Consider the following 23,058-nt stretch of genomic DNA (forward strand, 5'->3'; position numbering starts at 1 on the left):
TTTTATGAGAGGATTATTTAACTGTGGTACGTAAAGTCTTATTTTCTAACCGTATTGGCATCATGTTCATTCCTACTCTTATCTTGGATGAGGGTCTTTTATACATGGATAATGCTTCCCTCCTTGCCCATAATGAGGATTCTTACTGGTCTCCTTGGCTTTGTAACCCTGCTGAGATTCGAATTGAATCAGCTTAGCAAAGAGAATTTGCTTGAATTAATAATTAAATGGTATGTTAGGAATAATGGTGGGTGGAAATATGAGATTATGTTTTTCTAAATTTACATGGTGGATGAGAAGATAAAGTGGGTTGGAAAATAGGACATTGGGTGGAAATAGCAACACTCTTAATTAATTATGATTTGATTTGATTTGATTTTTTTTGCCAAAAATTATGATTGATTTAATATTCATATAAAAGTAAATTAATATTAATTATGGTTGTATTTAATTAATTATGATTTTATTTAATTTATTATTAGTGCCCTTTTTTATAGGGCTATATAAGCTCCATTCATGATCATGAACATTCTTGACCCTTGGGTAGGGTCTGGGCTTAGCCTATTTAAGATAGGGTGGATTCGACCCAGCCCATTCAATCTTTAAGGCTATGCATAATTGAGTAGGGCTTGGACCCCTTTCTTATAATACATTTAGGCATATGTGGGTTAGAATAGTTGAGCATAGAGAGTGTCCCTAAATATAAGAAAAATGAAAGAACAAAAAAAAATTTATTTTCACTCAAGTTCGAGTCCCTTTCTTTCTAGATTAAATTAATTTATAATAATTTAGACTATCCCTTATATATAAAAAAATATATAATATATATTTCACTTGTATATAAAAAAAATTATAATATATATTTCAATTCTAATTTTCTTATATTTTTATTAACATTGATATTTAGTACCTTAACTATCAGCTGCAAATCACAACAAAATTTTAATCAAGGTGGAAAATAACTCCTTTTGTTTTCTTTTTATAAAGTCACAAAAGACCTATAATCAGAGTATTACTAAGGGTATAGACAAATGAGTAGGCAAACCATGTTTGATGCGCCACATAAGCCCTTTTCTTCTCCAAGGGAATAAGTAAATGACTAGGTAAAATATACATACTCTCCCTAATTGGTTTGAACTCGGTTGTGGGCGGGCACACTGCCTTGCCCAACTAGACTAACCCACATATGCATTCTCCCATTATTTTTTATGTAGTAGTAAAAGATAATGTAAGAGATGAAAGTAAATAATATAATAATAGTTAATACAATTAAATTGCTTAGTCTATTAGAGTGATCAATTTTTCAATATGACAAATGAATACGCAACATGCCATATAAGTTCGTATAGCACATATTTGCCGACTTCATTCACATATCCCTTAGACGATATTGGCATATTGCTGTAAATTGTTTTGACAAAATGAAAACTTGGTATTAAATCCGCTGCTTATGATTACGACACCCACAAAGATTTTTGTTCTAATGTCAGATTGTAGTTAGGGGAAGGTCGGTCAAAACCTACAGAACGGAGAGGTAGCAGTATCAAATCAGCGTCAATTCCGTTTAATTTTGACTCACCTCTCTCTCTCTCTTCTGAAATCGGAAAATAAAAACTTTCATTTGTAGTAGAAAATGTAAATTGTATACAATAATCAACGCAAGCCCGTCGTCACGCTTTTGGCTTTTCGCTTTTTGGCCCCCACTGCGTTCTCACCCAAACACGCCCTTTCTTTCTTTTATTTTCTTCGTTTTACATCTAAATTTCTCTCATTCATTCATTCCTTTCCTTCCATATTTGACCCACTTGCACAACTCATTCTGCAAATTGCTAATTTACTAAATTGCCAGGGCTTCTTCCCGCACCACCTTTCTCCTTGTTTGTCTTGTTTCTTTGCTGCTGATAGAAAGCTCAAAGAGGAAAAAAGATCCAGGTTGACTCTTCTTTGCCGTATCACTTCCTCAAGTCAAGGCGTAATTTTCTATTCCCTCTCTTCTTACTTTTCTACGTTTCTTTGCGTTTACTCTTTGTCTTGTGAACCATTTGAAGAATTTTCTAGGTGGGTTTTCTTCTTTACCCAAAAGGAAAAAAAACTAAAATTTGTAGGTGGGTTTTGGAGTTTCTGAAATTGGGTTTTCTTTGTGGTATGCTTGTGGTTCAATTACAGTAAGATATTTGTTCTGTTTGCTTGAATTGTTTTTTTGGGTTTTTTTTTTTTATTTTTGGGTTAAAGCTACAGGGAGATTTAAGATTTGTGGTTTTGTTATTACAGGAATCTGTCTTAGCTTGGAACTTTTGCCTGGTTTCTGAAGCTAATTGTATCTGCGGCTTTTGTGTTGGACTGTGAGGGCAGCTTTTGTGCTTTTCGATTTGTTTGAATTGGTTGCATTTTCTAAGATTGTTGCGTTCAATACTTATCACTGAACAAAACTGGGGTTGTTTTGAGCTTGGTTTGTGAGTTTTTGGGTATCCTTTGAAGCTTTGGAATGGTTTGACTTTGTGGGTACTTAGCAGAAGTACATATATTTCGTTTGGTGAAGTTGTATTTGAGATTCAAGGAGTTGGAAAGTTGTATTTGAGCTTTCTGTTGAAGTACTGGGCAATTGTTTTGAAGCTTATGCGAATGGCTTGACTTTGTGGGACATTGGCGAAAGTTAATTGGTTGGTGGTGTGAGTTTGTTTGTGTTTTCCTCAAAATGGATAACTCCGCAAACAGGCATAATGATCATTTGGGTGTGAACAAAATTGGGAAAAATATAAGGAAGAGTCCATTGCACCAACCCAATTTTGCTAATAATGCCGCTAGGCAACAGCCTCAGCCTCAGGTATACAACATAAGCAAGAATGATTTCCGCAACATTGTTCAGCAGCTTACTGGTTCGCCATCACAAGAACCTTTGCCTAGACCTCCTCAGAATCCGCCAAAACCCCAAAGTATGCGGTTGCAGAGAATTCGGCCTCCTCCATTAACACCTATCAATAATAGACCAGTAATCCCACCTCCAGCACCTCATCCTTCAGCCCCACCGCCGGTTCCATACAATAATAACTTCATGAGGCCTCAGTTTGGACAACCATCACCTACACTGATGCCGCCATTTCCACATGGAGACTCAATGTGGGCAAATACAGCTGAGTCTCCTATCTCAGCATATATGAGGTACCTTCAAAGTTCGATGCTGGATCCAACTCCAAGGGGAAACCAAGCGCAGCCACAACCACAAGGGCCAGGTCAAAGTCAGTCTCAGGCACCATCGACTGGTTTACTTCCTAACCCTTCCATGCCTGCTCACCCGCCCCCAAGAATGAATGGTCCTGTACCACCTGCGCCTAATCTACCACACCCACCAGTGAATGGTCCTGCCCTCTTACCCTCACCAACTTCACAGTTCTTATTGCCATCCCCAACAGGTTACATGAACCTGTTGTCCCCAAGGTCACCTTATCCATTGCTTTCACCTGGGATGCAGTTTCCTCCACCACTGACCCCCAATTTTCAGTTTTCACCCATGGCCCAATCAGGGATATTAGGTCCAGGGCCTCAACCTCCACCCTCTCCGGGTTATTTATTTCCATTATCTCCTTCGGGGTTTTTCCCCATTTCAAGTCCAAGATGGAGGGACCAATAGTTGTCTCACCATTGTTATGTATGTCAGTTCCATGCTTTCTCCTGAGGTCTGTCTTTATGTGGACTCTCATCTACTTCTTCATTTGTGAAAACAGTGTTGTATACTGGTAGTGTAAGTGGCCCTTTGGGCTACCTCTAGTGTTCAGCTTTCATTTTTTATCTTTCTTTCGTTGATAGGCTCTACATCTTTTTTGATTCTTGAATCCTGTATCAGCTGCTATCTTTTTTATTTATTTTTGTTTTCAACAAGTTCAATTTAGGCAATATAGTGAAGATCAACAATGCAATGGGAAGATTGGACAGGAGCTGTAATTTGAAAGACTGGAAAGATGGAGCTATAACATGAAAGGAGGTAGGACACTTGAAACTTACTATGTAGGGTCTATAGTGGAAGAGTTCTTGTAATTTTGTGATATTTGAATTAAACTGTAGTTTGATGATGTTAACTCTTCTTAAGTTAGCTGGCATGCGAAATGAATTTTCGTATTAGTGATTATAGTTTTGTTGTACCTAGATTTGTTCAAGGAAGAATTTCTTGTTTGACCAACTCATTATTTGAATAATGCTACTAGTTCATTGTTTTTCTGCTTTAAATTTAAACATTGTAATGATGTGTTGGGATGAAGTAATTCTAGTTTCTCATGTTTGTGAAAGAAAATGAAATTGAGAAACTACAACCCAGATTTCTATATATAATGCCAAGATTATTTACCTAGATAATGAATTTCTGACGCATGTGACTTGCTAATTTCCTTTTTTGAAAGAAATAGTACGAGAAAGAAGAAATATAATTTAATTCTTACGAGATTCATGTATGTTGAGGGAATGCATTTAACATCTACCAGCATTCTTCTCTTCAACTATCTTCATCTTAGCATTTTTCCTTTTGTTTAAGCATTAGACTTCCTGGCATTATTATTGTACTTACTGGTAAAAATGACTCTTCTCCTCACAAGTGGCGTTGTGGGCGGGGAAGTATTTTTATGTACATTCCAACTTAGTGGTGCTACTGTATTTGCAGCCATTCAATGTCTTTCAACTCTTGCTCCATTTTTCTTTCGCTTTTACACTTGGATGTGGATAGGATAGGGTTTCAGCTATTTTTCATTGCAAGATTGGGTGCCTGTGTTCCTGTATATCCCTATTTCTTATGATCTGGCTGTTGGGTGATCAGATGAAGTTTTGAGTGGTGGACCTTATTTACACCTTTAGTTATGGTAAGAATAACATGGCCGTGCATTTTTCGAATTGTGCATAGAGTTCTTGTAATTATTAGAATTGAGTATGTTATATAGTAAAAGGAGGACCTTACTAGCAATTGTGTCTTATTAGCATGATCAAAACCAAGGGTGAGATATGGGTTAGAGATATGAGATTGACTAAGAATCCTCACATCTTGTTTCTGTACTGCTTGACGTTCCTAACCTTTAGGGTTTTTCTCATTGAGGAAATTTATGGAGCAGATCAAGTCTGAATAGTTATGGTATTGTTTAGAAGGGAAAGATGAGTTGCTGCACTTAGAATTGATCTAGGCTGATTAAATGATTTAGGGCCCGGGGCGTAACCGTTGATACTTTTATTTACATAGGACATCCGTATGAAGATTGCTCTAGATAGTAGAAGATGAAATATGAATGCATTCTTGTAGAAAGGAAACTGGCTATGCCCTATCAAGTATAGGGCACAGCCATTTTCCTTGCTATGCCTTATCAAGCATATGTTGGATTTGTAATTTTGATCCTGTTACATAATGAAGATGAGGGATGGCATAGGAAAGGATGCCCTAGCATTTGTGGCTTATCAGTAACCTGATCATGACCCAAAAGCCATATATCCTTAGGGTTAAGGGTAAGATGTGAGATTTAACCATGAATCCTCGCATCTTGGTTCTTAATGCTTGCTTCTAACCTTGAAGTTTTTTTTAAAAAAAATTGTAAAAAAAAAAAATTGTAATTTTTTTTTATGCAAACAATATTACGGGAGAATGAATAGAGCACAGACCCTCATATTCATAGGCAAATACCTTTAATCGCTTGAGCTACAAATTGTCTTGTTTTTAACCTTTAGGCGTTGCTCTTTGAGGAAAGAGAAGATTTGAGACTACTAAATTTAACTTGGGTTATAGGAAATTCAAGCCCTTTTTATAATAATAAAAAATTGTTTTATTTTTAGTTTTATACAAGCAATATTGGAGGAATGAGGTTTTCTCACACACTATCAAGATGTTATAAGAGTTTTCCCACCAGTAATCTAGAAGTCAAGGCCTCTTTCACCGGACTAAACCCTGTTGGCAAGCATTTTTTTTCTTAATCATGGGAAAAAGGGGGAGTGGAGGAGAAGCTAAATATAGCAGACGTATGCATTTCTTACCAATTTGTCCATCCCCGGGTATTGCTTTAGCATAGAAAATATAACAATAATTGCTCAAAACTCCTTTGCTCATGTCTTCTCAACTCAACACGCTTAAGTGAGAAGAAGAGTACATAAAATAGTCCAAAAAAATAAAAACTTAGACTGATTGCCTGATGGTTTGTTATTTTCTATACACTATCTTTATTATTTCCTATCATAAATTCATTCATCATCTCTCTCCCTTTATTTTATATTTATAATTATAAATAATAAATAATAAATAATAAATAAATGTTGTCAAATATCATTACGTGGATGATTTTACACTTGTTAATATTCTCATGTATTTATCTAAGATCTTTGTGTAATTGGAGACTTATGAGCTTATCTCTAATCAATACATGAGAATATTAATATTAATTGGATACATGAGAATATTTATTGGATATTAATTGGATCAATACTGCCATTACCTAGTTTATTGTTATTTATTTAAGACTAGCCTCTCTGCACGCGCTTCCGCGCCTGCGAGAGGTTTTTTTTAAAAAAAATTTATTTTATTTTATAATTAAAAAAGATAATGGGTAGTTGTGTTCCATAAAAATAGGATCCATTATCTGATTTTTATTTTTATTTTTATTTTTTTAAATATAAAAAAGTGTGAATTTACCATATTATCCTCATTTAATTAATAATTTCAATTCTTAATGTTTGCATTAACCAAGGGCATTTTCTGGTATTTTGAATGTTTCACCATTCTCTGCCTTTTGCTTTATATATATAGATAATATCTTGGTGTAATTGGAGACTTATCTCTAATTGAAAAAAAAAAAATATATTAATAGCCACAGAAAAAATTTGCAGTCAATTAATTTGATATTGATCGTGGGACATTACTTGTGAGGAGTAGCAAAGTGAATACGTGTTCACAATTTTTGTATTATTTCCTTTTTTGCTCAAAAAACATTTTTACACTTTTTTTTTTATATGAACGATATTATACTTTAATCTAATCTAAATTATAAAAAAGAGAATTCGAACTCGAGTGCATAGTGGAAAACACATCGAACACATCTGCTCTAATCAACTTAACTAATCCACTTCCAGCTCAACAATTTAGACTAACATAATAACAATAATAATTGAGACACATGGCCGTTGCCGTTTCGTTGGCTCTCATCTTTTTATACGAACGATATTATACTTTAATCTAATCTAAATTACAAGAAATGAGATTCAAACACGAGTGCAGAGTGAAGTACACATCGAGCACATCTGCTCTAGTCAACTTAACTAATCCACTACCGCTCAACAATTTAGACTAACATAATAACAATAATAATTCAGCCACATGGCCGTTGCTGTTTCGTTGGTTCTCATCACATCATACCATAATGTGTTTTTTTTTTTCCCTGGTAGCATCATCATAGTGTATATGGTATTGTAAGATACACCTAACATATCCATCAATTCGGATACGTTCCGGTCCCATGCCTCAGCCTGACATCGAGACCGTTGACTCTGTCTATAAATTGCCAGTAAAAAATTTCAGTGTGAAAGGGTGTGCATAATCTCCAAGGGCACACACCCCACCACCACCACCAACCAAGATACCAAATTATACGATACAGCATTGACTCTCATAATAAAGGTATCGGTTTTCATGCTTGTGTTCAGATTTGTACAGTTTTCATGTCCATTATAATAACGCTCTACTCTTATAATGGTCCTAGAAAAAAAATACATGTAGACACTTCCATGTTCTCGGGTCAGTGTGAGCGTTATTCTCTGTCTATCGCTCTCCTCACGCATCATGTCTTTCTCCGTCTTCGATCTTATGTATGGTCTAAATTGTAAAACCCCCACACAAAAAAAGGGATGGGGGGGCCCTAGACTTATGTTACTCCCAATAGTTGAATGCCCTTTTTCGATCTTAAGCTGAAAACGGAAAAGAGGGTATAAGGTCCTACTATAAATGGACCTCTCCTTTCAACAGTATTGTTAATCTTCCATATCTGGACCCCTACTGCAGTACTCTCTCTCTCTCTCTCTCTCTCTCTCTCTCTCTCTCTGTGGACAGACCCTCTCTAACCTTACTCTCTACCTAACAAGGTTTCCTAGGAAGATTTTAAAGAGGGCACTGTTATCGTGCCTCTCTACTGTATTGTGCCGCTCTATATACGTCTTTCGGTTCTATGAATCAAGTCTTCTTCTCAAAAAACAATACATATACATTTGAGAATTTCAAAGGGGTTTAAATCAAAAGGAGATAAAATGGCAAATTTTAGAGTGACTCAATTCCATTTTTCTTTACCGTTTGAAATAAAAAGGAGAAAAAGAAGAAATGGGTTTCTTTTTCTTCCCATGTATCATTATTATTATTATCATTATATTTGAAATAAAAAATAAAAAAAATAAAAGAATTGTATTTCTCAATGGCATCACATGCAAACTCAATCACAAGTGACAATGACTGGAGACCAATGGTCAGAGAAGTAAGTAATGCTTTCAACTGCCAACATGCAAATTGCTAGCTCTCATCAATGAATACTCTTGCCACCACCAGTGACCAGTACAATGAACCTTTCACCTGCTGCTGTTGCTGTACTCTTTTCTTTCTTTTCTTTCTTTTCTTTCTTTTCTGTTTGGTAAAACTATAAATAATTAATTACTATTCAGTTACATTTTGATAAATTTACTGGTCTATCCTAGGGGTTGATATAGATACATTGAATCTGATAAATTGCTAAGAACTACAAATAATATATATATTAGACAGTCACCTTGTGGAATTCCCCAACCAATCTCATTTGAGGTACACCTTATGTGGTTCACAATAAATAAATAAATAAATAAAAATAAAATCTCAACATGTACGGCAAGAGCGCCGCGACCTAGAAAAATTTGGGCTCTCCATATCCAACGCCGCATCTCCTCCTTGTGGGGGAGTAGGCGGAACTAGGTAGAGGGCTACCATGGGCTCTAGCCTAGGTAGCCTTTTTATAAAATTAAAATATATTACATGTATTTTAATGTTATACATCCCACAAAAACTTAGTAGCTCACTCAAATGTAGCCTTGTAACCCATTGTCCACTCAATTTTGTAGGCCTATAATCATCTTATATTTAATTTGTTTGCTCAATTAAGAAACATAATCTCTTAATAAAACATTCATTATTTTAACTCTCAACCTTTTACTATTTTATCCCAATGTGTACTTTTATTTTTAGAAAAACTATAGAAACAGTAAGTATCGAAACAAAACTCCATAGATTTTAAGCTAATAGCTTTAGCTAGCCCACCCATTGAAAAATTTTTGGTTCCGCTCTCAGGAGAAGGTCTCTACCCCTCTCCCTATCTCTCTTCCCTGGTTTTTTATTTTCTTTCGCAGTTCATGCTCGAGCTTTCCTGCTCGTTTTTGGGGCTTCATGCTTCTAGGCTTCTTGCCTCTTTGGTGGGGCTTCTTGCCTCTTTGGTGGGGCTTCTTGCCTCTTTGTTGGGGCTTTATGCCTCTTTGTTGGGGCTTCATGTCTCCTATCCTTATTTTTCCCCCAAATCTCTGCCATTCCATTCCACTCAGTGTTATCCCTTGGTTGTTCTCCAATCGGTTCTTACTTTCCCTTATTGTAGCAGATAACCCGCAAAGTGATTTCTCGCAATTATCTTGGAAGGTGTGTAGAGCCACAACACTGCTACGGCTCGAGTGCTTGCACCACCTTCTTCTTGTCCTGATGGTTCTATTTGTTTTGCCTTGAGTGTTGTTGGTTTATGGTGGCTGTTTGGTAGTGCTTGTGCTTTTCTATGGTTTTTGTTGCTATGTTATTTTTAATTTTGTTAGTTTTTATCAGTTTTTAGTTTTGTTTATCTATTGATATAATTATTTGGGGTAGTACTTTGCTCCTATTCATCTGATATTGCAAATTAGATTTGTGTTTCCTTGTATTGATGTATTTGCACCGTCCTCTTGGGTGAGATTTTTAGTAATGAAAGTTCATCCATCGAATAAAAATCCAAACCATCCATCTTTTAATTCATTGTAAAAATTAGACACATTGGAAACCACTAAGATATGTACTTGTGAATAATAAAATTGATTAATACAGTATTTCATTAAAAATAAAATAAAAATGATAACCATTTAATTGAGTGGTCAAATAGTTTTGAATTTGAGTAATTTCTGTTTTGTTTTTGCAAAGATGATATTCGGAGTGCTTAAAAAATAGACGATTTAGATTATTAAAATACAATACGGAATAAACCTTATAAGGATGTCCCTAAAATAAAATGCTTCAAGAATAGAAAGCCCTAAGAAAAAACACATTTGGGTTCGAATTTAGCTGGTATTACACTACGAGTTTAGCCGATATAGCGCTATGAGTCTCTTCGAATTTGCCTCGAGAGGATGTTGAGTGATAGTAATGCTTCTTTGTTTATGTGTAGTACTTTTCAAAATCGATATAGATTAATGAATCGGGAATTCTAGTCACTCTGTAGATCGATTCAACTTTTGATTGCATTTGGATATGGATATGGAGAAAATTTATCTATAGTTCTTTGTACTGGTGTTTTCTCATCAATAATTATTATGTTTATTCTTCAAACATATTAAAACATTTAATTGGAACAAAGTATGATGGGGCATTGTGATTTGTGATGAGAATTCGAAGGACAAAAAGCCCCATTTATCGCGATTAGATTCTTACATAAAGTCAAAAGCATAGATTCCATTTTCTTTAATGCTCATTTATAGGGTGGGATTAAACTAGGCACTAGGAGGTGACCCACTCATCCCTTGCCCTTTGGTTGGTCCTAACTTCTAACTTGCACTCAACAAAATGCAGAGATTACAATATCAAAGAGATATGGAGAGAGAGAGAGAGAGAGAGAGAGGAAATAAATTGAAAAGCACACTTGAGTTCCAAACCCAAATGCCCAAATCAAATATTCACATTGGAATTTGGCAGTAAGAAAGAAAGAAAGAAAGAAGAACACATGACATCACTGTCCCTCAGCTTTGACATTTCTGTACACACGCATTGACTGAAATGCCCTTACCTTCTCCTCACAATTTCAACTTACTCATGCATGGCATCCCGGTCAATCCATTAAAACCAAGGACATTTTGGTGATTCCAAAGTTTTAAAAAAAAACAGAAAGATAAGGAAGAGAGGCGGCGTACTTACAAAATTCAGAAATTAAAAAAACCCAAAACAAAGCCCCAGAAAAAGAAATTTTTTGTTTTTTTTTCCTTTTCTTTTCTTCTTTTAAAAATCCGTGTGAATTTCTTTCTCACATCACCTGCGATTTAGCGTCCGCCAGCCCTTCCGTGACCGACGCCAGCTTCTGGAGATTCAACTTGACAACTGTATCCGCGAAGAGACGCGTGTCCTCCTCGGAATTCCCCTCGGGCACATCGACAACGTACGATTCCAAAACGACGGTCCAGATCCTCCCGTCGCGCTCGAACCCATGCACGGTCGTCACCGACCGGTAATTCTTGAGCCGGTGCTCGCCGCCGGTAATACTGAAACCGGTGACGTGGCGGTCGTCGTCAAGCAAGTCGAGCCGCTCCGTGCTGGTGGCCGCCGGTAGCCCGGAGATGACATTGACGTCCCTCGTGCACCCTGCGGTCATTTTAAACCCCTCCTTGACCGTACAGCTCCGGATGAAGTGCTTGTAGGTCTGGGGCTTGTCGAAGCGGCGCACCACCGACCACACCGCGTCGAGCGGAGCGTACACGCGCTGCGCGAGTAGGGAAGAGCATTTTCCGGGACCCACCGGGTACTTGTGGAACTCGGCCACGATCCGCTTCAAGTCATCGAACTCATCCTGAGTCAACCCGGCGGGAATCGTGAGGTGGTGCTGGGTTGTCTCCTCCGCGTCTTTCTCGGCCGCTGAGCCCTCGCCTTTCTCCATTACGAGTCTCCGATAGAGAGAAAAGAAAGAGCTTATGAGGGGATGCACTTTCGTTTATTTGGGATGGGGATTTTGTAGGATGGCAGGGGTGAAACGGTAAATGTGTTTGTTTATTAAATTGAAAGGGTTAATTTGGGAATTTTAAAAAAATAGGTTTTTAAAAAGGTGTATGGGAAAGGTGTCAACTTGTTGATGCGGACAGATGGGTTCTTCTTGGTTGCTTGCTTGACAGTTCTATCTGGCTAAGCTCTGCAAGCCGAGCTAATTGCACGTCTTTTATTTTTTCTGTAAAATAATTTCATAAAGAAAAAATAATATAAAAACTATACATAATACGACAAGATTCAGATATGGCTTTACCCAAAGAAGAAAGAGAAGACAATGCGGCAAATTATTATATATAATAAAGTGACAGAGGTCGAGATTAATTATTGTATAGGTTATAGCGCATGGGATTGGTCAATTTGTTTAAATATTTGAACCACTACAAGATAATAATGGAAATTCAGTAATGCTTTCCTTTCACAAGAAGTAGAATGCAAGTATAATGAATCGTACATTATGGGCATTGTATAAGTTAGTTTATATAGGTTTAAAAAAAAAGGGAAATACAGTCACTCTTCATCCTTGTAGTTTCCCGAAGTTTTTATTTTGGTATCTATGAATTCAATTTTGACAATTTAACCACTAGTTTGATACTTATTGCAATTTGAAGATACGTTCAATTTCGCGATTAAGTAAGCGCGTGCCCTTTAAGTGGACATGTATTTTTTGTCAACCACAACCACAACGGGATGAGCCACTTCTTCAACCTCTGAATTGAAATTTTTGCACCCTATACTTGTCCTCACTCTAAATCTTATATAAATTGATAGAAATCTTAACCCCAAAATCAAAACTTTCGATGAGCACGAAGGTAGATGGCACAAGTAGACAAAAACACATGAGTGCTTACTACATCATAGAATTGGACAAAAATTTAGACATCAAACTAGATGGGTCAAATCGTTATAGTTTAAACTACAAGGATCAAAATGAAAGATTTGGTAAAATACAGGGACAAAAAATGACTTTTCTCCAAAGAATGAGAGTGACTTAAAAGATCAAGACATGTAAAAAGGAAAAAAGAGTGAGTTAATTGGGAAATCAAATTTAGTGTTTAATGCTGCCTTTTCGAATGGATGTGTAAACTCAATTTTCCAAAAACAATCAAACAAGAACATGTGTACAAAATAAAATTGTATTAATTTATTAAGTGTGTCGGTTAAACGCTCTATGATTTATTATTTACTTGGATATCACTTTTTTTTTTTTTAGGTGAGACCCAAGGGTATCCACCGCCGACAGTAGTGACTAATCCCTTTCGCCGCGGGAGCTCTCCCAATGGAGGTAAACGGCTGGCCACAAAATGCGCTCCATTCCCATGGGCGGGGATCGAACCCCCAACCTCATGGTTAAGGAATGAGGTGAGCTACCACCACACCACATCTCATGGTTTACTTGGATATCACTTTGATTCAATCTATCTGATGAGTTTCATCCAGGTGTGTCGAGTACTTGTTTTTGAACGGGATGATTAAGTCTTCAGATATACTTGAGTCGTCAAATTTGAAGAAGTGGTTTGGTTAATGGCCATCAAGGCTTAATTCTTGAACAAACTGGAACAATGAGGATTGTCATGTGGGGGATAATCTTCGGTTTTGGTAGTGGCGGAATCGACACATCTTTTTTATGCTTTGTGATTCTTCCAGTGCTTAATGAAGCTGCACTAACAACTACTATAGCCCACATGATAAGGAACAACCATGATAAGGAACAATTGGGTGTTTTGCAGCAAACTCTGTTACATACGATGTATAGCTAAATTCAGAGAAGATGAGCACTGTTAGAGAGCAGGTTCTGAGAAAATGATTTGATTGAAGACATATCCCAAAAGAACTGATGGGGAATTTCGATATGAGCATCTTATGATCATCTTATTCAACTTATTTACTAACCCAAATAGAAAAAGGAAAGAAGAGATGAGGGAGATGAGGTACAGTGACGCTTCCTCCTCCTCTCCTTATGTGAAGTTTTTCTTTAGCACCCACAGAGAGTTATTTCATTATTCTTCTTTCTGATTCGTTGGTTATTAGACACATAAAATCTCGAGTTCTTATTATTTTGAATCCCGACTCTGATAGTGATTCAAGGTCTTCAGATTTAGTAAAGAAAAAAAAATCAACATTGATTGGTCTGAAATCAGATTATTCGACACATATGATTCATTCATTCTACAAGTCCAGTAGCTCAACACAAAAAGAGGTAAGATTAACTCTAATATGAAAAGAAAAAAAAAACTCCGTAACTCAAGTCGAAGCTGAGGAAACAGCTATAAGGTTTTTGTTTTTTGTTCAGGTCAGCTGAACTTGACATGTTATTTCATTTGTCTTCGGAGAATTTAATAATCTTAGGTGGTGTTGGAGCTTGCGTGGTTCCCTCTTTGGGAAAGTAAACGTCCATCTCACTTCCCCAGCTAATCCACCTAAGCAAACCATCCCCTTCTAGCTCCCTCTAATCTAAAAATATTTTAAGCAGATATAAGTTAGACTAGTTGATAAGGACAATAAATTATTTTCTTTACACTCAAATTTGAATTTCTTTATATATGCAAATTTATATAAGCGATAAGTCTAATCTACTTGGAAGGGAATTCGAACTTAAATAGAAGGAGGCAGATTTATTGTCTTGACCAATTAACCTAACTCACGTCTACAAAATAAATAAATCTATTTGAACAAACCCTAGTTCAAGCTATTTATATATTCGCCAAAACATGACAAGGCAAATGATTTTTCTTATCGCCATGAAGAATCCAAGTCTTTGGTAGCCACCTTTGCCCACGACTTGTTGCGCCCTCATATATTTAATTTCCCCCACTTTTGGGTTTGTGGTTCTTGTTTATTCCTTTTGCTCTAAACCATCTAAGGGATTGCGAAGAAGATATTTGATTGGTGCAATTTTGTTTAGGCTATGTCCCATTTTGAAGTCATGATGTTGGCTTTTTTGGTTAGTCCTGGATTAATGGTGTTATTTATTAGCACCACATACTCCATTGTACTTAGGCTTCAATGGCTTAGATATGAGTCGAGCCATTCGAGAGGCTAATTATTCTGCCATAGCTGTGTTGACAATAATTGTCATTTTAAAATTCTGGTATTCGAATATATTAAAGCCTGAATTTCACAATGCATTAGATTATATAAAACTATTTGGAGAGGAGGAGCCTAGAAGATTTCCAAGTTTTATAATGCTTTTGTTTTGTAGCAGCTGAAAACTGAAAAACCTAGTAAAAGAAAGAGCCGATTATTTATAACAAGCATAAGTTTCCAAGGAAAATATTTATAAAAAATAAAAAATATTTAAAACAGGTGAAAATAGGGTAAAGAAATAGTAATGGGACTAGCAGCCTAATAATTTCAAGTATGGCCAATTGGAAGGGGTTTTCTTCTTCCCATTTTGGCAAGATTTTTCATCTTTGTTGGTCTGGTTCTTCTTCTTCTTCTTAGTAAGTTGGTTTTGAGCAGAACAAGTAGTTGGAGGCTTCTGGTTTGGGTGCTCTCCATCAGGATGTTCCTGCACAGAAGAAAATAAGCAGACATTATTCCAAGGTCCCATGGGCACTGAATAAGTCTCTGCTGTTCTTTGAATGGAACTGAAAAGTAGTCAATAGGGAAGTAGAATATGTAAGATTGAGATGATCACCTGAAACAAAAGTGAAAGTGTTTTTTTTAGAGAATATTTTGATGTGACCAAAAGGAAAGCTTCATTCATGAACCATTGCACAAAAGACATGGATATGCACAAGGCTTTATGCATGATACAAAATTGTCAGCATCCACAATAAGCCAAGCACTCATATACATATATATGTATATATAAAAATTACATCAGCTTGGTAAACTGCTAAAAGAAAAAACAAAAAATTACATCATGGCTTGGCATGCTTTAGTATGATACTTCCCTGATCTATTTATTATTATTATTTGTTTATACAAGCGATATTGGGGAAGGAGGATTCGAATTTAGGATCTCGGATGCAGGGGTACAAAAGTTCTTAATGTGGTGTTATCACCAGCATTAATTATATATAACTTATTGAGGGTTAAAATTAATTACCTCAATTTCAAGCCTTGAGGCATGGACTTGGGATATTCTTTTATTGTGACCTTGATAGGGATTGGAGGTGAAAGTTGGGAATGAGCAAGATGATTCCCCCTTGGATCCATGGCTCCAATAGGTATTCCCTGATGCTTGTGTAGAAGTGCATGATGAGCTGCTGCTTGAATCCATCTCTAAGCACAACTGAAGCACCACAGGTCAATGATAATTTTTTATTATAATGTTTTTACTATAAAAGCAGGAAATTTAATTGTGTTCTTTATTGATATAGAACTGCATCCACTGAAAAGAGAAACCCATTTTTGTTTTCTTTTCGGCCATCAAATCCATTTTTTTTTTGTTAGGTCACTCCTTTGTTCCAAATGATGGTAGTTGTCTAGTTTCATAATCACAGAGTTTAGACACATTGACATAATTTTTACAAAAAAACAGAGGAAGGAGAGTTACAAAACCTGAAAAAGCCTATGTTCAAGAGCTGCCACTCGATCCAAGAGTGAGCCTTTGAAGTAAGTCTCCTTCAATGCCAAATCCATTGGCAGGCATTGCCCCTTCAATTTTGCGCCACTCGAACCATTGCTACCCAATTTTGCGAACTTTTGTTTTCTTTCCAGATACTTCATCTTTAGGTCACACCCCAAATATTCCAAAAATAAAAAATTAATTAATTAATTAAATAAAAGGGTGAGTAGCAAAGGACAATAATTTCCATGATCTTGCTAATAAACTATAGAAAATTTTAAATAATAATAAAAATAATAATAAGTGCAGAGAAATTGATTAAACTTACAATGAAATCCAAATGATCCAACCTGGACACAAGAGGCATGGATGAATTGTGAGACTGGATTCTTCCATCCATTATAGTTTTTAATATGGACCAAAATTAAAATAAATAAATAAATAAATAGCAAGTAAAAGAGCTTCAGAGTTGTTAAGGAAGGGCAGCTTCGATGAAAGGATGATGATAAAGGAGATGAGCAATGTGTTTCTGCTCTCTTCTGTAGAAGTCTTCTACGCAAAGCCGTTATGCATTCCCTCCTTTTTTGGTTGACCGATTGAGGACACGTCACAAATCATCTGCAGTTTGTTGCATCACGTGGCGAAGAATTGGATATGCTCATTGAAGGCCAAATTGACATTGTGTCCAGCTTCCTAATAAAGCGCAGCAGGCTTGGAAAACTAGAAACTCTCTTGGTGGCTGCCCTAGGAAAAAAACTCGGTTACAATGGGAATAACGCTATTTTACTATTTTTCGGCTAATAATGCTATGAAATGCGTGATAACTTTTCTACATGGCATAGTTTTGTTGGTTGGGAATGACAAAATAATGCTACTCCCGTTTCATGCAATTTTTTCTCCTGCCGTTGGGCTTTGCCTATAGCTTTGTGTTTTGTTATTTTCCATCAACAAGAAAAGGAAAAAGACATGGTGTCCATCATCTAACTTTGAGGCTCATGTGCGTGTTGGAGTTTGAAAGCAAATGCAATGGCTTTTGTCGCACATCGACAAACCCCATCTTTTTCATAGGCTTTATAACCAAAGCTCCTTTACCCCTTTCCAAACATGCCTTGGATAATAGTGGTGGGCTTGTGGTTGTTTTTGAACAGCAGAAGAATTCAAATTAAAAAGATCAAAATTGGGGTCGGCATTCAAATCAGAAAATTAGGCTGAAAAAAATTGGGTTGACAAAAAATCAGACTGAACTGGTTTGGTTCGGTTTTGATTTCAGTTCTTGTAGGAAAAAAATTGAATCGGACCGAACCAAAACAGCTGTGTAATTTTTATTATCTATATATATAAAGCAAAAGGCAGAGAATGGTGAAACATTTAAAATACCAGAAAATGCCCTTGGTTAATGCAAACATTAAGAATTGAAATTATTAATTAAATGAGGATAATATGGTAAATTCACACTTTTTCATATTTAAAAAAATTAAAATTAAAAGAAAAATCAGATAATGGATCTTATTTTTATGGAAAACAACTACCCATTATCTTTTTTAATTCTAAAATAAATTTTAAATTTTTTTAAAAAAAGCCTCTCGCAAGCGCGGAAGCGCGTGCGGAGAGGCTAGTTATTATTATTCCTAAATATTCAATCCACCAACCTTCCTAGTCCAATTAACCCAAATTCGAAATACAGCAGGCCTAAAACTAATTCCCAAACGCCAAACCTTATGCCCCAACCCCAACTTCTATTTTATTGACCAAAACAAAAAGTCCAACTTCTATTTCCCTTTCCTCCTTCCCCGTCCCCACTTTCTTTCTTTTCTTTTTCTCCCATTTGTTTTTCCTCCATTCTCTCCCCCATCGAGTAATTTTTGGGTGTTCTGGGTACACCACGTGGTTGGTGTACCATCCAATAGACGTAGGACATGTGGAATATTTCCAATGCAGTCAACGACATGTCATAAAAATCAATGCACTAAGTTGGAGAATAATTCTACATGTCCTATGTGTATTGGATGGTATACCAGTCACGCGGTGTACGCAGAACATATAAAAATTTCTCCACTCCGTCCCTTTTTCTTGTCTCTCCCTCTCTTCTTTCTTTTTCCTTTTTTTTCTCCATCATTTCCATCCATTCTTCCTTTTTCTTTCTCCCTCATTCCCTCATTTTTTTTTCTTTATTTCATTACTTCTCTATTTCTCCCCTCTTATTCCTCATCCTTCTGTCTTTTCTTTCTCTTTATTTTTTCCTCTTTTATTTCAATGTCTTTCGCAATCTTGCATTGAGACTTTCACACCACCACCACCGTCGCACTGCCGCCATCATTGCACATCTAAGCATGCATGTAGATCTAGGGTTAGATCTATAAGATCTAATGTCATATCTTGTAGATCTAACTCATATGTCTTTTTTTTTTTTCGTTGTAGACTTGATTAAAGTTTGGTCAAAATTTAGGTTCTTCATTGTATCTTTTTTGTTGTTGTAAATTTGAATTAGGTTTTTTTCTTTTTAGGGTTTCTAATGTTCATGGGAGAGAATGCTTTGTTGACTAACAACAAAGAGAGAGTTGGGCTTAGTAGCCGGTCCAAACTGGGAAAACCAAAACCAAATCGAATCAAAACTAGTCCAAGTTGGTTAGGTTTAGTTATTAATTTTTCATGAGAACCAGACCGAATTGAACTGGATGAAAAATACCATTTCGATTTCAGATTTGGGTGAAAACAGGGCCGAACTAGATCGTGCCCAAGCCTAATCAAAACACATCCAAGTTCTTTTATAACAGCAGCATAATTCGAATTATAAGGCAAATAGTTAAATCATGTGAGATAGATGTCCATTGAACTTCAAGCATTGAGGAGGGTGAAGCCTTTATCCACATAATAAGTGCCCGTTTGATTTTATGAAGATATGAAAATTCATTCTCTCTTTCTCCAATGAACTAAGGAGCACCACTGCAGAAACTATCTCTTCCGACCTAGACCCATCGTCATCAACAACCAATGTTGACCTTGAGTTCAGGCTGGTCTATCCATTCTAGTCTGCTACACCGACACCGCTAACTGATGCTGGAGAATCACCAAATAGTGAAACCAGGAAGAGAGAAGAGAGAGAAATGAATGTTTTTTTTATACAGAGAGTAGGGGCAGATATAGTACATCAAGGTGGGATCTGGGAAGGAAGAAGAAATGAGAAAGGAGTGGAGACAAAGAAAAAAGAAGAAGAAAAAGAAACAGGGCCTTGGGGAAGGAAGACACTACAAGGAAAAACACTTTTGGGGACTGTGGGAGCAAAATTTACTTCATAAGCAATAATCCATAACCCATACATCCTAAACTTGGGGGAGTGGAGAAAATCAAGTAACATGACATTCATTATCTTGAGTCATGGAGAAAAATGAGGAATGTGGGAGTTGGAACCCAAGACTCCACTGCCTATAAAAGGCTAATTATCACAACGTCCCAGAGAAAGAGGAGAAAGAGGGTACAATACTATTCTAAACTCTCCTGCGATTATACTCCTATTGACTTAAGCCTCCAACTTCACTGGTAGCAATAAAAGATAGTGTCTGGCTTCTCAACATGGAAATTATATTACTTGTTGGAGGATTCGAAATTTTCGGCTCCAATAGTTGGCCCCATCTATGGGAACTGTACAAAAAGTCATATTGAGAATCAATGGACACTATATAATCAAATGCTCACTTATGCTCCAATGGGCACACCAATCTATCGAATTTCCCTTTGGAGTGGCAAAATATTTCCATTCCCTCTCATTTTTCATTTTTGAACCCCCAACATTGACAAAATGGCGACCAAGTTCGCGTTTGGTCGCGAAGTTCTCTCCTAGCCACCAAAACAGTTCGTCGCCCTTTAATAATATTTGGTCACTACTCAATTGAGTGAAGTCTTACCACAAGCCTACCTATGGACGAAACATTTGGCGACCAACTATCTTAGTTTTGTCGCGCATACATATTTTTGGAGACCAAATTATAGTTGGTCGCAGAAAAGGTTTTTTCTTGTAGTGAGAAGAAAAGAGAGGAGAGGAGGAAGAAAGAAAAATAAAAAATAAAAAGTGGCATGGGAAGGAAGAAGAAAGAGAAAGGAAAGAAGAGGAAGAAAGAAAGAAAATGGAGAAAAAGGAGAAAAACGAAAAAAGAATGTAGATAAGATCAAATTAGTAGAATTTGTGAGCTCCATTATTTCTAATTATAAGTAGGAAGACGTATTGGTTGACTATGTAATAACTATTGAATCTTCAAGTTTTATGAAAGAAATAATTTTAGAGTGTATATATTCGTTAATAAAGCATTATAATTGGTTTTCTAGTTAAAATTGTTGTATAGAATCATAGGAAACAAAAAACTAAAATGTAACAGCTTGGGAGCTTATTAGACGACAGATTTAAAGATAATAAACGATGGTTTTATTGAAAAAACTGTCGTCAGTACATATAATCACTAATCGTTTTTAACACAATACTGTTGTCTTTATATACAATCAACGACGCTTTTTAACATAATACTGATGTCTTTCCCATAAATGATGACTATTTTAACAAAATATTGTCATCTTTTAAACGAAAACCATCATCTTTACCCATAAATAACGACAGTTCTTATAAATTGTTGGCTTTACCCATACATAACGACGGTTTTTAACAAAACATTGTTGTCTTTCATCAGAACAACAGCGGTTTTACTAAAAACCGTCATCTTTACAAATAAACAACGACGATGAAAAGTCATTGTAGTTTGATACTCCAAAAGATGGTGGTCGATTTAACGATGGTTTTCAAAACATTACAACGATGGTGGATCACTGTCGTCTTTTTTGTTTTTTGCAGTAGTGTTTACTGATATTAATGATGTTTTTATTATAAACCAACGTCTCTGGATATAATAAACAACTATTCTATTAGACAAACTGTCATCTTTACATCTAATAGACGACGGTTCTTTCAGAAAAACCGTTGCCTTTACAATTAATAGACGATGTTTTGGAGTAAAAGCGTCATCTTTACAAATAATAGACGACGATTGTAGTTTTACATTCAAAAGATGGCGGTCAATATAATGACGGGTTTCAAAAGAAAAAGACGACGGTTTTTCCCAATTGTCTATTTCAATTTTTGTAGTTGTGTAATGTCACCTGAACTTATACATCAATTTCAATTTGTCACCTTAAAGAAAAATTTAAGAGAAATGTCACTTTAATTTTTCAAAATCAATCATTCTTCATCTGACTTTAACACCATCCAATTTTTCATCCATTTTAAGGTTATGTTAGTCTTTCAATTTTCAAGGGTATTTTAAAAATGGAAAAATCATTATATAAAAAACTGTATATCTTTTAAACAATTAAAATTGAAAAAAAAAAATCATTTCTCACCTTCCCCCATCCCCTGTGCGCCGCCAGTGGCTCCAACCGACTCCGCTCACCTTGAAATCCATTCATCTTCCCTCTTCTCCTTCCTACTTCTCTCTCTACCATGCTCAATGAACACCATAAAAAAATTTATACATGCTCAAGGATAGAGAGAGAGAGAGAGAGAGAGAGAGAGAGAGAGAGAGAGAGAGAGAGAGAGAAGAGGGGGATGGAGGGTCCTATGCAATGTGTTTTGGGGGTGGGTGGGGTTGGGGTGGTGGAGAAAGGGAGAGAGAGGTATCTTTTTTTTCTTAGAAAATGGAAAGACTAAAATACCCTTAAAAATGGATGGAAAATTGGATGGTGTTAAAGTCAGAAGACAAATCATGGATTTTGAAAAATTAAAATGACATGTCTCTTAAAATTTTCTTTCAGGTGACAAATTAAAACTGGGCTATAAGTTTAGGTGACATTTCTACAAAAAAAATCTCTTTCTTTAATATTGGCCACATATTGGCTTGGATATTCAATTAATATTAAGGCCTAAGCCATGATTTGGCCTCACCTAAGGGTCATATATAAGGCTTTGAGTCATTCTATAGTGAGAGTCTTATATATGGCCTTTAGGTGATGTCCTGTCTCTTAACCGTTGGACCAGGCTAACAAATTTGATCAAACGGCTAAGCAATTTGATCCAAAGGCTAAGAGATAGGGTCTCACCTAAGGGCCATATATAAGGCCCTTGAACGTTAGTTATGTAAGATCGGGCCTAAATAGGGCCTTAGACTACCGTGCCTTGGAGATTCTTGGGCCTCCGACTGGATTGCAACTAGGTGCAATCAATTTATTTGGCAAATCTCTTTCAAACTTATGATTTTGATGTTTGGTTAGGATAACTTGTTTCAGTGTTTGCAGTCACTACAAGTCTTGTTCTGAGAGAAGCCTAATTCGTTGAGCTTTTCTTTTTCTTTGAATTCAATGTCTAGAGTTCTATATTGAATAAAAAAAAGTTGTTTAGAAGAACTAGAAGTTTTGCTAGGTCTTCCATTTTGACTGAGGATGTCTGTGGGCTAGGTCGGCCCAAAGGTAATTGCCTTAATCTTGCTTTGTTCTTTTGGTCTTCCGTCCCAAACTCCAAAAAAAAAAAAAAACAAACCGAAAGGTGTTTCATTAGTACTCTAAT

At 36.2% G+C, this 23,058-nt stretch overlaps 3 protein-coding genes across 6 annotated transcripts; 1 reads left to right on the top strand and 2 right to left on the bottom strand.

The window, feature by feature from the left end:
- The first annotated feature begins 1,646 nt into the window (after positions 1–1,646).
- Positions 1,647–4,221, top strand: LOC110768019 (protein HAIKU1). Of its 4 annotated transcripts, none has more exons than XM_021971699.2 (2): positions 1,647–1,972; positions 2,272–4,221. In XM_021971699.2, the coding sequence occupies exon 2, from the start codon at positions 2,696–2,698 to the stop codon at positions 3,626–3,628; it is 933 nt and encodes a 310-aa protein (XP_021827391.1). In that variant the 5' UTR covers positions 1,647–1,972; positions 2,272–2,695; the 3' UTR covers positions 3,629–4,221. The 4 variants fall into 4 exon arrangements, with proteins under 4 accessions (XP_021827391.1, XP_088109756.1, XP_088109754.1 ...); XM_088253630.1 differs by lacking the exon at positions 1,647–1,972 and adding an exon at positions 2,041–2,058; XM_088253628.1 differs by lacking the exon at positions 1,647–1,972 and adding an exon at positions 2,044–2,165.
- A 6,654-nt stretch (positions 4,222–10,875) lies between these two features.
- On the bottom strand, positions 10,876–11,965 carry LOC110768011 (abscisic acid receptor PYR1-like). Its single transcript, XM_088252938.1, has one exon. It carries the CDS (start codon positions 11,895–11,897, stop codon positions 11,271–11,273), a length of 627 nt encoding a protein of 208 aa, XP_088109064.1. The 5' UTR covers positions 11,898–11,965; the 3' UTR covers positions 10,876–11,270.
- Positions 11,966–15,223: 3,258 nt separating this feature from the next.
- Positions 15,224–17,023, bottom strand: MSP2 (microspore-specific promoter 2). Its single transcript, XM_021971687.2, has 4 exons — positions 16,846–17,023; positions 16,511–16,678; positions 16,056–16,241; positions 15,224–15,512 (listed from the first exon to the last, which is right to left on the bottom strand). Exons 1-4 carry the CDS (start codon positions 16,915–16,917, stop codon positions 15,339–15,341), a joined length of 600 nt encoding a protein of 199 aa, XP_021827379.1. The 5' UTR covers positions 16,918–17,023; the 3' UTR covers positions 15,224–15,338.
- Between the last annotated feature and the right edge of the window lie 6,035 nt (positions 17,024–23,058).

Source organism: Prunus avium, chromosome 5 (assembly GCF_965620075.1).
Source record: "Prunus avium chromosome 5, drPruAviu1.hap1.1, whole genome shotgun sequence".
Lineage (NCBI taxonomy): Eukaryota > Viridiplantae > Streptophyta > Magnoliopsida > Rosales > Rosaceae > Prunus > Prunus avium.

What these genes read in the sequence shown, in the direction of transcription:
- LOC110768019 (XM_021971699.2), top strand. Translation starts at nt 2,696, where the DNA reads ATGGATAACTCCGCAAACAGGCATAATGATCATTTGGGTGTGAACAAA.
- LOC110768011 (XM_088252938.1), bottom strand. Translation starts at nt 11,897, where the DNA reads ATGGAGAAAGGCGAGGGCTCAGCGGCCGAGAAAGACGCGGAGGAGACA.
- MSP2 (XM_021971687.2), bottom strand. Translation starts at nt 16,917, where the DNA reads ATGGATGGAAGAATCCAGTCTCACAATTCATCCATGCCTCTTGTGTCC. An exon ending in TTGAACATAGGCTTTTTCAG is followed by an intron (nt 16,242 to 16,510) that starts GTTTTGTAACTC and finishes GTGGTGCTTCAG; the next exon opens with TTGTGCTTAGAGATGGATTC. An exon ending in CCTCAAGGCTTGAAATTGAG is followed by an intron (nt 15,513 to 16,055) that starts GTAATTAATTTT and finishes TCTTCTGTGCAG; the next exon opens with GAACATCCTGATGGAGAGCA.